A 15,595-nucleotide genomic window follows, 5' to 3' on the forward strand; every position below is an offset into this window, starting at 1 on the left:
ACTTTTTCTAAATTTTTGTTCTTTTTTTTTTTACCGAAACTATGTCTACTACGAGTTCCAAAGAAAAACTAAATAAAAAAAATAGTTTTATACAATTACACTTCAGAAAGTAGTTTTTCCACCCCACACTTATATTATGCATAGTCCTGGATACATGATCACAGAGAAATATATTAAAACAAGGGTGAGAAATACTCCCTGAGACCCTCTCGGGTCTAGTTCGGACATGATCCTCAATATTAAGGGTCGGGACGACCCCACACTTAAGCTCAAACATGCTCCCCAGCTTCAACTTCGGGTACTCAGACTTCCCCTACTCTGCAAAACAAAAACAACACGAAACATGACACTATATAAAAAAATAAAAAATTAAAAAATTAAAATACAGGCTGGGTTGCCTCCCAACAAGCGCCTTATTTATAGTCGTGGCACGGCTCCATCACTTTCACCACTTTTTCTTCCACTTTGAGGATATGAACTGCGCCCCCAATTTTGCATCAATTTTTCTATCACGTTCATGAGGCGGTGGTGTAAAAATAAAGAACCCAAGTAGTAGGTATCGCATCTTGCACTTCTTGGCCTTTAAGTGAGGAATGTCGTTTTTCCTCCTTTGTATGGCAAATTTCAGAATATAAACACTTTGTTCCTCATCCATTGACTCCTCCATATGTTCGACTGGATTAATTCCCATGTCACCAACAAAACACAATGTTGAAAAGTGTTTAAAATGAGGTCCAATACGCTCTAACTCAAAAATTGCATTATTTTTGACATCATCAATTTTGCACTCTTCGTCAACCTTGGCATCATTAATAATATTTTGGTCGAATAGTTGGAATTCCTCTTTCTGCTTCACAAGCTGGCCAGTATCCATAAAAATTGGTTGTAGGGCATCAGACGCCTCAACCTTAGCATCATCCACAAGAACATGGTCTGATAATTGGTATTCTCATCTTAGCTCCTCAATTTGGCCTAGAAGATCTTTTTCAACTTTACACAACTCATCACTAAATTGTTGGACGTTACACGCATCAACCTTTGCACTCAATTCTGCATCCATGTCGCGAATAGAGCTGCCAAATTGGTCGATTTCTTGTCTAAGATCAGTTCTTCCTTCTATCAGTTGTTCTGTCATATTTGAAAGACCATCACGAAGATACTCATGAGATTTTATTAGTTGAGCTTGTTCCTCTAGCCAAGATTGGCTCACTATATCTGCTTCTTCTAAATTATCTTCTGGTGGGAACTCGCTCTCTTCATCGACTTCAGGTTCTTCTTGGAAATTGGCCATTAATTCGTCCATTCTAGCCTGGAGTCTTTTGATCGTTAAGGCATCAAGACTTTGTTGCTCGACTATTTGCCTCATCATGTCCATAATACGAGCCATGCTTGCTATATCCTCCACTTCATTGCTCCTATCAAACTCATAAATATTATTAGAAATATTATAATAGAACTCTAAGAAGGATAATAAGAATTAGGACAACCATCCCAATGGACACCTTGACAACCACACACATTACAAAAATTCCACACATCAGATTGGGGTTCACAATTTTGCCCTAAGTGTGGTCCTCCACAATATGGACAAGGATCACCATAATAAAAATAACCAATATTCGACCAATTATCATTCCAAGATGCCATATCAACAAAGATAATCAATATTAAACTAATATAAAAATAAGAAGAAAAAAAAACTTAGAGTAGACAAAAAGTAAAAATCTAATCTAGTAGACTAGTTAATTTCTAAGTCCCCGGCAACGGCGCCAAAAACTTGTTGCTCCCAAACGCACACGCAAGTATACGTGTTCGACAAGTAATATAGGATTGTAAGTCCAGATATCATACCCACAGGGACTTGAGATTAACTATTAACTAAATTAAACCAAACAATTAATCTATTCAAGTGAATTCCAAAGTACGAATATTTAACTAAAGCTAATCTAGAGTAACAAATTAAGAGATTAAAGAAAACAACGACAAGCTTAAAGACGAATTCAATGTGAGTGAATATTCTAGAGTTATGGGTTAGCTAACAATCCCGTTGAGTTTTCTACCTAAATTGTCTAATTAATTTATCTAGTTAATTGATTGACGGGGTTAATATTGCTCGTAGCCTTCTCCCGAAGTACAACTCGCCTATTCAAGCTAACCTGACGCCTATATTCCTATGGAATTAGGATTAACAAGAACGCATTTATAATTCCCGTATAATAACCAAGCAAGGAGATTAGGTATATTCCTATCCTAACCGCAAATCTGCTCCCCCTAAGAGTTAAGATCTTGCTCTACTCAATCTTATATGCAATCTAGAATTCCCTCTCCCGAGTTCAATCTTAGATTCATAGATAGTATTCAATTGGTGATCAAGCAATCAAATAATTAAGCGCAAGATTGACTAAATAAACCAATATGATAAAATTATAAGAACAATTCAAGCTTCAAACTACAACGTTCATGTAGCACCCAACAACTCTAGAACTAATAAACTATGAGATTAAAGGAAGAGAAGAGAAGAAAAACTAGTTAGAAGCCTCCTCCAAGCATGGTGTGTGTTCCCCCACATGAATTCTCCTTCAAAGTATGTTAGATCTCTCTAAAGTGGTGTCCTCTCTCCTCAAAAATAGGCCTAGTCTTGCTTTTATACGTGTTGGGTAGGTCTAGGGCCGAAATAACCTTGTCCCGGGCGAAATTGGAGAAAATTCACGTCACCGGCGCCCTGGCTAGCGCCAGGCACCCTCCAGGGTGCTGCCAATTGAGAGTATACTGTTTTTGGAGCCAAAGGTAGGGCTGGGCACCACCTGTGGCGCCCAAATTCGCAAGTTTTCCGATTTCGTTCGTTTTGGCTCTAATTTTGCACGTTTTGCCCCCAATTGCTCCCGAATCATACCTACACATAAAAACACTTCAAATTAATATAAATCATCACATTTACCATCCCAAATTCATGAAACAAAAGTAAAATATGAGGCGATATACATAGAAATATATATACTTTAAGCTAAACATCAAATATCCTATGGAACAAATATGATATGCGGAGAGATTGGAAGGAAACTTTCAATTTTAGAGTAGGACAACAAAAATGGTATACTCGGGATACCCTATTATTCGCTCAAAGGTTGCCATTTAACTGGATTCTATACACGAGTTTATCGAGTATCTACCGATCGGAGAAACCACTGCAAAATTAGAAAATAGAAAGCTTACTTCCCCAAAGTTGTTTAGTGTAGCAAGTTTAATCAGCTTTTTTCGATAAAGTACCCAAATAGGGATAGTTTTGTTGTTTGCTACACATTTGCGTGTCAATATTCTCACACAAAGCTGTTAGCAAAGTAGTCTGTTAATACGCAGATCATTTATTAGGTTGCTATCACTGTAGAAGAAAACATAAGTTGTGAAGAACCTCTCCCGGTAAGAAGACGGAAATAGAACAAAGTAAAGATACATAGGCATGTATGGTGAGAACAAAACCTCGAAGAATTGGCCCAGCCATTCCATATAGATGACAAGAGAGTACAGAAGTTTTACTTATAGAGTACTCATTTTAACTCTTTGCTATTGGTTTATTGGGAAATATTTTAGGTATAGGTTTGAGCATTGTGTTGGGAATAAACCCCGTAAAAGTAATATTCACGGTATTAGTGATAAACACGGAACACTAAGTTATGGTTAATCTGCAAGAACAGAAATGCAGCAATAATGACACCAAGATTTTACGTGGAAACCCTTCTGAATAAGAGAAAAAACCACGGCCAAGAAGAGCAACTGATATCACTATAGCAAGGAATTTTACACTGTGTAGTAACGAGTACAAATACTCCTAAGACCACTACACCCTCAAAAGAAAAAATACTTTTTTGCTTTTTCCACCTCACTACAATATCTCTCACACTCTATTTTTCTTCACAGACTATTTTCTTATAGTCTATGGAATACGTTGCTCTCTCTCACTCAAATGTATTGTCTGAGATTTTGGTGTGTAGAAATGAGAGCCCAAGCTCTCCTTTTATAGGCGGAGCCTCTCTCTCTCACGCCTACAACATTTAACATTTTCCTTCTGCAGCCTACCCTTTTTGACAATGTAGAAGAAAAATGTTTGCTGCCAATTTTGAACAATCAACAAAAGGAAGAAAGTCTTCCTTAATTGATGGGATGGACCCCACAAATCTCCCCCTCCAGTCCCATTCACCTGAAGGAGGTAACACCGGAGATTCTAGTTTGAGCGCATGACGACAAGTTCTTTGCAAAGCTCGAACTTGTATCTTGGTACCACCTTGGTTAACATATCAACATGATTTTCACCCTTGTGAATCTTTTTGGCCTAAAGTGATTCGTTCTCCACTTGCTCACGAATCCAATGATATCTGACGTCGTTGTGTTTTGTTCTCGCATGGTACATGGAGTTTTTGCTTAGGTCTATTTCACTCTGACTGTCGCAATAGACAACATACTCCATTTGTCACAATCCAAGTTCTTGAAGAAATCTCTTGAGCCATATCATCTCTTTGCCAGCTTCAGTAGCCGCAATATACTCCGTTTTAGTTGTAGACAGTGCGACACACTTCTGCAACTTAGACTGCCATGATGTAGCTCCCCCTGAAAAACTAAACAAATATCCAGTAGTGGATTTTCTTTTATCAAGGTCACCTGCCATATCAGAATCTGTATAGCCCTTCGAAATTGGATTTGATCCTCCAAAACATAAGTATTCATGTGAGCTTCCTCTTAGATACCTGAGTATCCACTTTACCGCTTCCCAATGCTCTTTTCCTGGATTTTCGAGAAATCTGCTAACAACACCGACTGCATGAGCAACATCTGGTCGAGTATATACCATTGCATACATCAAACTTTCGACAGTAGAGGAATAAGGAATCTTGGTCATTCTCTCTTTTTCCTCCATTGTTGTAGGACATATCTTCTTGCTCAACTTCAGATGACCAGGAAGGGGTGTGAGAACCAACTTAGCACTTTTCATATTGAAGCGCTCCAGTACACGTTCTATGTACTTCTCCTATGACAAGTAAAGCTTTCTTTCATTTCTCGAACGAGTAATTCTCATGCCCAAAATCTTCTTAGCATGACCCAAGTCTTTCATTGCAAAAGACTTATTCAATTGTTTCTTCAACTCGTCAATCTTGGAAGCATTCCTGCCCACAATCAACATATCATCCACATTTAGCAAGAGGATGATAAAGTCATCATCAGAAAATCTATGTACAAACACACAGTGATCTGAAGAAGTCTTCTTGTAGCCTTGCTCCCCCATAACAGACTCAAACTTCTTGTACCACTGTATGGGAGCTTGCTTCAATCCATATAGACTCTTCTTAAGTTTGCATACAAGATTTTCTTTACCTTTTGCCTTGAAGCCCTCAGGTTGTTCCATATAAATCTCCTCTTCTAAGTCGCCGTGAAGAAAAGCAGTCTTCACATCCATCTGCTCAATCTCCAAATCAAGACTGGCAGTCAAACCAAGAACTATCCGAATGGAGGACATTTTCACAACAGGAAAAAATATTTTGTCAAAGTCAATACCTTCCTTTTGACCAAATCCCTTGACAACCAATCTAGCTTTGTATCTGGGCTTCAAACTATGTTCTTCAGCTTTAACTTTGAACACCCACTTATTCTTCAAAGCTCTCATGCCCTTAGGCAATTTCACCAACTCATAAGTATGGCTCTTATGCAGAGATTTCATCTCATCTTGCATGGTTTCAATCCATTGATCCTTGTGCTCATCTTCTATGGCCTCCGCATAACATTCAGTTTCTCCCCCATCAGTGAGTAATACATACTCATTGGGCGAATAACGGGAGGAAGGACTACGAGGTCTAGAAGACCTCCTGAGTGGAATATCTAACTCGTCCACAGCTTCGTGAGTAGGAGCATCTACCTCATCAACATTAGCATTGTTATCACCATCACCATCAATATGCTGATCTGGAATATGGTTCTGGGCATCACCATCATCATTGATCCCACCAACGTCATCCGTATTTGTATGAGGAACTTGATCAAGATTAACTAAACCTTCAGAACTTGGAGATTTTAGCTTCTCCGCTTTGTTAATATCTTCAATGGTTTGATCCTCCACGAAGATAACATCATGACTTCTCACGACCTTCTTCTCAATTGGATCATATAGCCTGTAACCAAACTCATCAAGGCCATAACCAATGAAGATGCACTGCCTTGTCTTGGCATTTAATTTTGACCTCTCATCTTTAGGCACATGTACAAAAGCTTTGCAACCAAACACTTTCAAGTAGTCATAGGAAACATCCTTGCCATACCAAACTCTGTTTGGAACATCACTTTGCAAAGCAACCGTAGGGGATAGATTATTAACATGTGCGGCGGTCAACAAAGCCTCACCCCAAAAGGAATTCGGCAACTTTGCTTCAGAAAGCAAACATCTGACTCTTTCCATCAAGGTCTTGTTCATCCTTTCTGCTAAACCATTAAGCTGAGGAGTCTTAGGAGGAGTCTTCTGGTGTCTGATACCATGTTGCTTGCAGTATTCGTCAAACAGTCCACAATATTTACCATCGTTATCAGTACGAATACAATTTAGCTTCTTTCCAGTTTCTCTTTCACCCGAAGCCTGAAACTGCATAAAGACACCCAACACTTGGTCTTTAGTCGTCAAGATATAGACCCAAAGTTTCCTTGAGCAATCATCAATAAAGGTAGCAAAATAAAGTGCACCACCCAAAGTCCTTGTCTTCATTGGACCACATAAATCTGAATGCACCAACTCAAGAAACTCTGTCTTTCTTGAAGGAGGATGAGACTGGAAAGAAACTTTTTTTTGTTTTCCAGCCAAGCAGTGCTCACATTTTTCTAATTTTGCACTTTCAAAATTTGATAACAATTTCTTCTTGGCCAGAACATTTAGTACTTTCTTGCTAATGTGGCTAAGCCTCTTATGCCATAACGTTGAAGAGTTATTGCTCTCAACGGCATTCACCATATCAACACAGGTAGAGGTCGTAGTCCAGTATAGACCACGACGTTTTTCCCCACGAGCCACAATCATGGAACCCTTAGTGAGCTTCAACTTTCCAGCACCATTGGTACTGACATATCCCTCATCATCCAAAACACCAACAGAGATCAAGTGCAAACGAACATCAGGTGCATGTTTTACATTGTTTAAAACTAGTTTAGTTCCAATACTAGTTTCCAAACAAATCGTTCCAACACTATCCACCCTAGATACAGTCTCATTACCCATACTCAAAGTTCCAAAGTCACCCTGAGTATAAGATGAGAAAAATTCCTTCCTTAATGTCACATGAGATGCGGCACCACTGTCCACAACCCAGCTTGACTCATCACAAGCAATATTTATCAGATCCGCATCAAGGACAGTAACAAGATCTTCTGTAGTGACGGTGGCCACACGATTGCCATCTTCTTTCTGTTCTTCCTTGTCTCTATTATCCTTTTTTAAAATCCGGCAGAACTTCTCTGTGTGCCCTTTCTTCCCGCAATGATAGCACTCAATATCTTTAAGTCTGCTTCTGGATTTGCTTCTATTATGTTCTCTATTTTGAGAACCCGATTCTTACTTCTCCCCCTAGAGTCAGTCACTAAGACACCTGATGAGGAGGAACCCTGAGATTTTCTTCTCATCTCTTCATTTAAAAGGCTGCTCTTGGCAAGATCCATAGAGATCACACCATCCGGAGCAGAATTTAATAAATGAAGTTCTAAGAACTTCCCAAGAATCTGGTAGGGAACCAAGTAGAAACAAGCCTTGAATTTCTTCATCAAATTTAATGCCCATAGCAGATAACTGGTTCATGATCCTCTCAAAATTATTCAGATGATATGTCATCGCGAAACCAACATGGTATTTTAAACCCAACATCTGCTTTATCAGAAACATCTTGTTGTTTCCAGTTTTGCGAGCATACAAACTTTCAAGGTGCTCCCATAGGGTCCGAGCATGTGTCTCCCCAGAAATATGGTTCAAAATATTATCGTCAACCCACTGTCTAATAAAGCCGCAAACCTACCTGTGTAACAAATTCCACTCTTCATCTAATTTATTATCAGGCTTTATAGTGGTGAAGGCAGGTTGATGAAAATTCTTGACATAGAGCAAATCTTCCATTTTGCCCTTCCAAATGGCTTAATTTGTGCCATTAAAAGTAACCATTCTACAGTGTTGGCTTCCATCGTTTATCACAAATACAAATACTATTTATTAGGAGACCAAAGTAATTCTTTTCTGATGCGGAAGTTCAGACTGTACTGCAACCACAGAGCATACTCAGATAGAACCTTGGCTCTGATACCACTTGTTGGGAATAAACCCTGTAAAAATAATATTCACGGTATTAGTGATAAACACGGAACACTAAGTTATGGTTAAATCAGCAAGAATAGAAATGCAGCAATAATGACACCAAGATTTTACGTGGAAACCCTTCTGAATAAAGGAAAAAACCACGGCCAAGAAGGGCAACTGATATCACTATAGCGAGGAATTTTACGCTGTGTAGTAACGAGTACAAATACTCCTAAGACCACTACACCCTCAAAAGAAAAACCATTCTTTTGCTTTTTCTACCTCACTATAATATCTCTCACACTCTTTTTTTCACAGACTATTTTCTTATAGTCTATGGAATACCTTGCTCTCTCTCATTCGGATGTATTGTCTGAGATTTTGGTGTGTAGAAATGAGTGCCGAAGCTCTCCATTTATAGGCGGAGCCTCTCTCTCACGCCTACTACATTTAACATTTTCCTTCTGCAGCCTATCCTTTTTGACAATGCAGAAGAAAAATGTTTGCTGCCAATTTTGAACAATCAACAAAAGGAAGAAAGTCTTCCTTAATTGATGGGATGGACCCCAGACATTGAAGTATATAAGAAAGTAATCAAAGAGGACAATGCAGTATTAACACCCATAAAAGATGCATTTCGCTTGGTCTTACTGTGCCTTCCAGTATATAAGAAATTAATCTGACTACAGCATCTCAACTTGAAGGTTTAGAAACTAAGATTCGGAATGGAAGTTACATAATGTGTTCTCCTGTGTAGCAGTATTGGAGGCAAGGAAGATATAATGGCAAGGTACACATGGCCAAGTTCTCCGCAAACAGTTTCATCACCTTGTACCACGATAACATAGTACCAACCGCAAAGATTCAGCCGCAATCTACTGTATGTATTACATACATGCAAATATGTAGGGTATTTTAGGGTTATAGTTACAACTCAATAAATCTACTTCTATCTCCTTTCACAGATAAAACTCTCTCGCATCGGAGGTAAAATGTTGCTACCGGCTACTGACCAAGAACTCTATGAAACCATTATGTTCCCATTGCGGGCAATAATACAGAATCGGTGTAAGGAGAATTCATTGGGCAAGTTGCAATAAACGTGTGATGTTAATACTCAGGTATCACAATTTGAACTCCAAGCTCGCTAATATCCGTTAATGTAACATCTTCAAGTCCAAATGTTTTATTCTCTCATTCACTTTAAGCAAATCAAATAACACACAAAATTTGCATATCTGGGCCTTCTTTGATTTACAATTGCAGATTGCAGTGGAACAGTTGTTGCAACCTTATCAAGCCAATTAGGAAAAAAATTTCTTGAAATTACCTCTGCAGAAATGTATGAAATAATCTCTGTAAAGGTATGTTAATGAGAATAAGAGACTGTTAGTCATTTCTGAGCATTTATTGTACATTAGAAAAACAATCTACCCTTGTTGAGATGCCATTGAGATAAAAAAGCTTGAAATAGTCTCGGCTAAAGAGCTTTCACAACCCATGGTGTCATTGTTTAGGTTTCCTTGGTTTACCACCAAATGCAAACTTGTTTCGGGCCAGAGGTGCACCTTTAAGTTATAACTCAGTAAACATACAAAAGAGCTATTGTGCTCACGTAAAGTCTATTTCTACTGAAACTGACAATAAATAGAAAAATCCCAACATACATACTCTCAATCAACATGTGCACATACAACAGAGAGAAAGAAAGGACCTAATAGCATCAGAAGAAGATAATTGTCACATAGTTCAGTTGACTAAATTCTTTTCTAAATTAGCCAATATACATTGCTGGTTGCCCTGCAGTTTTGAGGTGAGAAATAATAATTCAGGTCAAGAAAATGTTACTGTTGATAAGATATTAGAACCATGAAATCTAAAAATATTCAGCTTGGTTTTGCTTTGTATGTTCGTTTTGTATATTTAGATGTGCAAATGAAATAGAGTTTATCAAACTAATTCAATCTCTTAAAAAATTTTAGAAATATTGTGGAAAAACAAACTTGATGTTGCAGACGATATTGCTACCCAAATGGGTGAGTTTAATAAGACACTAATTTTACATCACGGACCAAACTTCATGTACATTTTAAGCTTCTCACAAGATCTCTCCAATGAGCCGATCGATGGGGACGATACCTCAAATAAAAAAAGCTTCAGAATGATTACCTGAAACTCATACATTTCAATTTCATAGATTAATCATACGACATACTAAAAGTTATCAGGTTCGGGCCCGGGCTAAGCACGAGCCATTCCTCACTAGTATATGTATATTCATTAAATCTTGTGTCCAATGTAACGCCTATTGCCTTTTGTTTAAAAGAACGTAAAGCTGCTACAAAATCAGATTCATCCAATTGAGGAAACAAAGTTATCCACAAAGATGAATTCACCATTAAGACAATTGTGCATTTATCCACTAACAATCACCAAAACACCAAATGATAAAAAGACAATCATATATAAAATAATACTCCCTCCGGTCCAAAATAAGTGATTTTTTGGCCTTTTTTTTGTGGTCCAAAATAAGTGATTTTTCCAAATTTCAAGAATTAATTAATTATTTTTTTCCTACATTGCCCTTGGAGTAAATAGTGTTGGAGTATGTGTTAGGAGTGTTTATGTGAAGAGATAGTAAAGGTTAACATGGTCAATTTCATTACTAATTAATGTTAAAAGGTATATTTCTTAATCCGTGTGAAAACATCTAAAAAAATCACTTATTTTGGACCGGAAGGAGTAATAATCAACAAAATAAGCATGCAATAAAATCATAGCAAGTCCATTAGATAAAGTTTCACGATCGATGAATGTATATATGTTGATTTAATCTTCTTCTTCCCTTTTAACCTTCACTCGAGAATCTCTGGGTCTGATCATAGAGGATGTGACGGTCTTCACATAGACTCCAATACTCTCAATCCGACTACCAATTTTGGTGCCGTGAAATCCACCAAAAGAACGATCATCGCCTATTTCAAACTTGAACTCTCTGACAACGCTTCCTGATGGATTCATCCTAATGCTGCCATATGGTCCATAGGAACCTTTGTTGGTGCCAAATATTATTGATCTCAAATTAGTTGATGCATACCTTGGTCCATAGGAACGTTTGTTGGTGCCAAATATTATTGATCTCAAATTAGTTGATGAATACCTTATGGTATTCAAATAAGTTGTTTCGCAGGAGCCTTCTATCCAAGTAAGATATTCCGATGGATAATCCAAGACAACCTTCAGTAATCGAAATACGGACGCTGCAAATTCATTAGTGATCCTATTTACAAATTGCATAGACTTAAATCGTAAATGTGTCTCCGATTAATGTGTTCTTGATTTATAGCTTGTTTAACCAAGCCTCTCCAAGCCAAAAGCACTTCTTATTTAAAAATAAAAAATAAAAAAAAAAAGACTTTTTTCAAAGTTAAAATGTTTGGCCAAGCTTCTAGAGGAAAAAAGTGCTTTTGAGTAGAAGCTGAAAAAAATAATTCTCTCCAAAAGCACTTTTTTGAAAAGCATTTCTTTTGGGCAAAAATACACTTGGTCAAACATTAATTATTGCTCAGAATTATTTTTCAAATAAATTAACCAAATACAATCACTTTTGAAAAAAATCACTTCTCAAAATAAGCTGATTTTTGCATCTTGGCCAAACAGGCTATTAGTTTGTTTGATTAACATCTACCAAGTTCTTCCATTTGAAGAGGGAGGAAAAAAAATGTTCTCTTACCGTAGTGAAGTTTTCGTTGTGTGCAGTACCATATCTATCAGACAAAACAAAGTTGTCATTCTCAACGAACAAGAATTGAAGAACTTTTAACTTCAACATTGGTATTGGTCTTTTAATATAGAAAAATAAGAATCTGACTTTTCGTTTAACTCAATCTTATCTAGCCAGCTTTTATTGTGCTATGCTATTGGAAGAATTAAAAAAACAATACAGAAACAGAGAAACACTGAACTTTTTCTTAAAACCTCTCGTCTTCTTCTCACATCGAACAATGGTACAAATTGAAATCTTGATATCAACAATTCCTACTACGTTAAAATATACTATATCAAAATCAAAGTTTAAAATTTGAAAAGTGTAACCAACATAAAGAAGCTGAGCACAAACTACGATTTTTTATTCCATAGGAAATTACAAACATCAATAATAAAAGTTCCTTTTCATACATTTGATTCATAGAATTCACAAAGTACCGATTGTTGCCAAATGGCAGCTCGGTGTACAATTCATCTCGCGTTCACGAAGGGTCCGGAAAAGAACCATACCCCAAGATGTAGACAGCCTACTCTAATGCAATCATAGGTCACACGGAGACAATTTTACCCTTGCTCGACGGCTCGCTTTCAACAACTGATTGTTACCCTTTCATTAAATTTTGTTTCCACCATAACTCCTTTGCCTTCGCTGAAAAGAACGCAAAGCAGCTACAAAATCAGCTTCATCCAATTCAGGAAACAACTTATCCACAAAGCAGAATTCACTATAAGCCAATTGCCACAACATGTAATTGCTAATTCTCAGCTCTCCACTAGTTCTGATGAGTAAATCAGGATTAGGATATTCCAAATACTTCGTCTCTAATTCTTGGTCGATTAATTTGTCATTGATTTCCTCTAGTTGAATAACTCCATCCTTAACTTTGGTAGCAATCTTTTTAGTTGCTTGTGTTATGTCATATCTTCCACCATAGTTAAGTGCAGCCACAAAATGAAGTCCTGTGTTGTCCTTTGTGGTTTCTTCAGCTATGTTTATTGCTTCTTTCAGAGAATTGGGAAGGTTGGACTTATCACCAATAATGGACATTTTCATCCCGTACCTAAAAACATTAAAATAAGTACAAAGTGCAATACCTCTGAAAATTTTGTAAAGGGAAACAAGTGAATATAATAAGAAAGTAGTAAAAGAATTGTAAATTCAGGACCATTGCAATAATGAGTAAGGTGAGGCAGGGCGAAGAAGTATTGAGTAGAGGTGATTAGATAAGATATGGCGTTGCTCCAGCTCACTGAGGACATGACCATAAATAGGAAGGTGCGGAGGTTGAGAATAAAGGTAAAGGGTTAGATGGTCGAATGTTGTCCCTGTTTGTAGCAGTAGCTTTGACATACGACTTGGTGCCTTCCATGTTTTTTTTTCGTACCTCTGGTTTTCTGTTACTACTTGTTGTTGTCTTGTGTTTCGGTTTTCTGATTGCATTACCTTTTGCTAGTTTTGCATTTTTGCTTTGGTTGTCAGATCGGTTTGCTTGTTATTGCCCCTTCGACCACTCCGTTTCTGAACCAAGGGTCTTCCGAAAATAACCCCTCAGCCTTATCAAAGGCAGCGGAAAAGGCAGGGTAAGGTCTGTGTACACTCTACTCTCCCCAGTCCCCATTTGTGGCACAATACTGGGTATGTTAGTGTTGTTGTTGCAATAATGAATAAAATAATTAAAACAAAAACCCATATACAAGAAGATTTTAATAGTTGATTTTCAGTTAAAAGTAGTACCTCATGAAGTCGTGAATAAGCCCTTCAAAATAGCTCGTCATCAAGAAAGTTACCTCTGCCTGCCCAGTATATAATTGCAGAAATGTGTGAAAAAATCTGAAATTTTGAATGCACTTTGACAAATTTATCTTAAATTCCATTAACCTATAAGGGCTTATGGTGAAATTTTTTGTGTAAATATTACTTAAAATATTTTTTGAAACAGTTCATGTTTATCAATGTCTGCAGATTGCAGCTTGTTCATATACTTCAAATACAAAAAATAATTATCACGGAATAAGAAAATGTAATTGGACAATCATATCTAATCAAACCAAATTAAATAAGCCTTAAATTGGAATTCTTTATCAGTGAAAATTTTGCACCAATAATATGAGTTGATTAACTATCTGAATTTTTACATGATTCACTCCCAATTAATTCTCACATTGTAATTTCCTCTTCCCTAGTTCTCTTCGCCAATGTATAATTAAAAAATTAAAAAGAAAAATTAACTAAATACTCGTACTTACCTTGGGCCTTGACCAATTCTCAGTAGAAAAAGCATAAGCAGAAAGAACTTTGACTCCCCATTTCGAACAATAACGGCACAAATCTCCGAGCACTTTTTTCCCAGCTTCATGACCTTTTTCCGGCGACAAACCTCTCTCCTTAGCCCATCTCCGATTACCGTCCGGTATAATTGCCACGTGTTTCGGCATCAGCTCCGGCTGCAATCCTTCTCTCAATAGCTCCTCTTTTGATACTACTCCAAATGGAAGCTTACAAAATTGGCGTCGAAACATTAATATGGTATTAGATAAGGGCATTATTGGGTTTTTAAGTAAAGACGGAGATTCGATGTCTCCGGTGACCCGGAGAAGTAGGTAGCGGCGGAGCTGCGGTGGAAGAGTGGTGGTTTTGGATCGGAGATATTTGGGCAGTAAGGAACACATGCTGCTGCAATGTATTTTGGTTTTTCTTTTTGGAAATATTCAAACTAAAATGTTGTAAGCTATATATGTATCTTATTAATTATAGCAGCTTGCCTCATTAAAAATATTTTTGTGCAAGCAATTAGGCCAATTTTGTTACGAAACTTAGCTCAAAGTAACAATATAGAACAATAAAATAGACAACAATGTAGAGAGGAAGAGAGGAGAGAATCTTATTTCTTCTATGTATTCAAGTGTATACAATGTGATGCCAAAACCCTCTATTTATAGGATTACATAGAGGCATACAAAAGAATGCCATAAACATGACATTAAACATTTGAGATCATGGAGGAAGATCATGGGGAGGTTATGGAGGTGTGGGAGTTACAACTATAATGGTGAGAAGTAGTGGGAGTTATCTACATAATGGAGAAGAGTAGTGGGAGTAACTTCTTTAGGAGTTATAGACATCCACTACAAAATAATATTTCATAACACTCCCCCTTGGATGTCTATAGATAATGTGCCTCGTTAAAACCTTACTAAGAAAAAACCCTGTGGGAAAAAATCTTAGTGAAGGAAAAAGAGTACACATATCTTGTAATACGCATTATTTGCTGCCTCATTAAAAACCTTGCCAGAAAAACCCAGTGGGATAAAATCTTAGCTAAGGGAAAAAGAGTACAGCGCGTATTTGCCTCCCCCTGATGAAAACATCACTTTATTCTTCGGAGACGACGAATTCCAAGCTTGTATAACAACTTCTCTAATATTGAGATCCGCAATGTCTTGTGAAGAAGTTTGTCAAATTATCACTTGAACAAATTTGTTGAAGAACTTTGGTGAATGTGCTTTATTTTGTCTCCT

The 15,595-nt window shown here is 37.2% G+C and overlaps 1 protein-coding gene and 1 long non-coding RNA gene across 2 annotated transcripts; one reads left to right on the top strand and one right to left on the bottom strand.

The window, feature by feature from the left end:
• Positions 1–8,924: 8,924 nt before the first annotated feature.
• On the top strand, positions 8,925–9,888 carry LOC109213223. The gene is made up of 3 exons (XR_002065970.1): positions 8,925–9,188; positions 9,274–9,429; positions 9,575–9,888. It is a non-coding gene; the product is annotated as an uncharacterized LOC109213223 (long non-coding RNA).
• A 2,529-nt stretch (positions 9,889–12,417) lies between these two features.
• Positions 12,418–14,808, bottom strand: LOC109213226 (dehydrodolichyl diphosphate synthase 2-like). The gene is made up of 3 exons (XM_019376995.1): positions 14,324–14,808; positions 13,812–13,870; positions 12,418–13,137 (listed from the first exon to the last, which is right to left on the bottom strand). Exons 1-3 carry the CDS (start codon positions 14,744–14,746, stop codon positions 12,690–12,692), a joined length of 930 nt encoding a protein of 309 aa, XP_019232540.1. The 5' UTR covers positions 14,747–14,808; the 3' UTR covers positions 12,418–12,689.
• Positions 14,809–15,595: the final 787 nt, after the last annotated feature.

This window comes from Nicotiana attenuata, unplaced genomic scaffold (assembly GCF_001879085.1).
Source record: "Nicotiana attenuata strain UT unplaced genomic scaffold, NIATTr2, whole genome shotgun sequence".
NCBI classification, from domain to species: domain Eukaryota; kingdom Viridiplantae; phylum Streptophyta; class Magnoliopsida; order Solanales; family Solanaceae; genus Nicotiana; species Nicotiana attenuata.

Bases quoted from the DNA above. Each gene is read 5' to 3' on its own strand.
- LOC109213226 (XM_019376995.1), bottom strand. From the start codon at position 14,746: ATGTGTTCCTTACTGCCCAAATATCTCCGATCCAAAACCACCACTCTT. The intron at 13,871-14,323 runs GTAAGTACGAGT...TATACTGGGCAG, and splicing joins AGAATTGGTCAAGGCCCAAG to GCAGAGGTAACTTTCTTGAT. The intron at 13,138-13,811 runs GTACTACTTTTA...TAATGTTTTTAG, and splicing joins CTTATTCACGACTTCATGAG to GTACGGGATGAAAATGTCCA.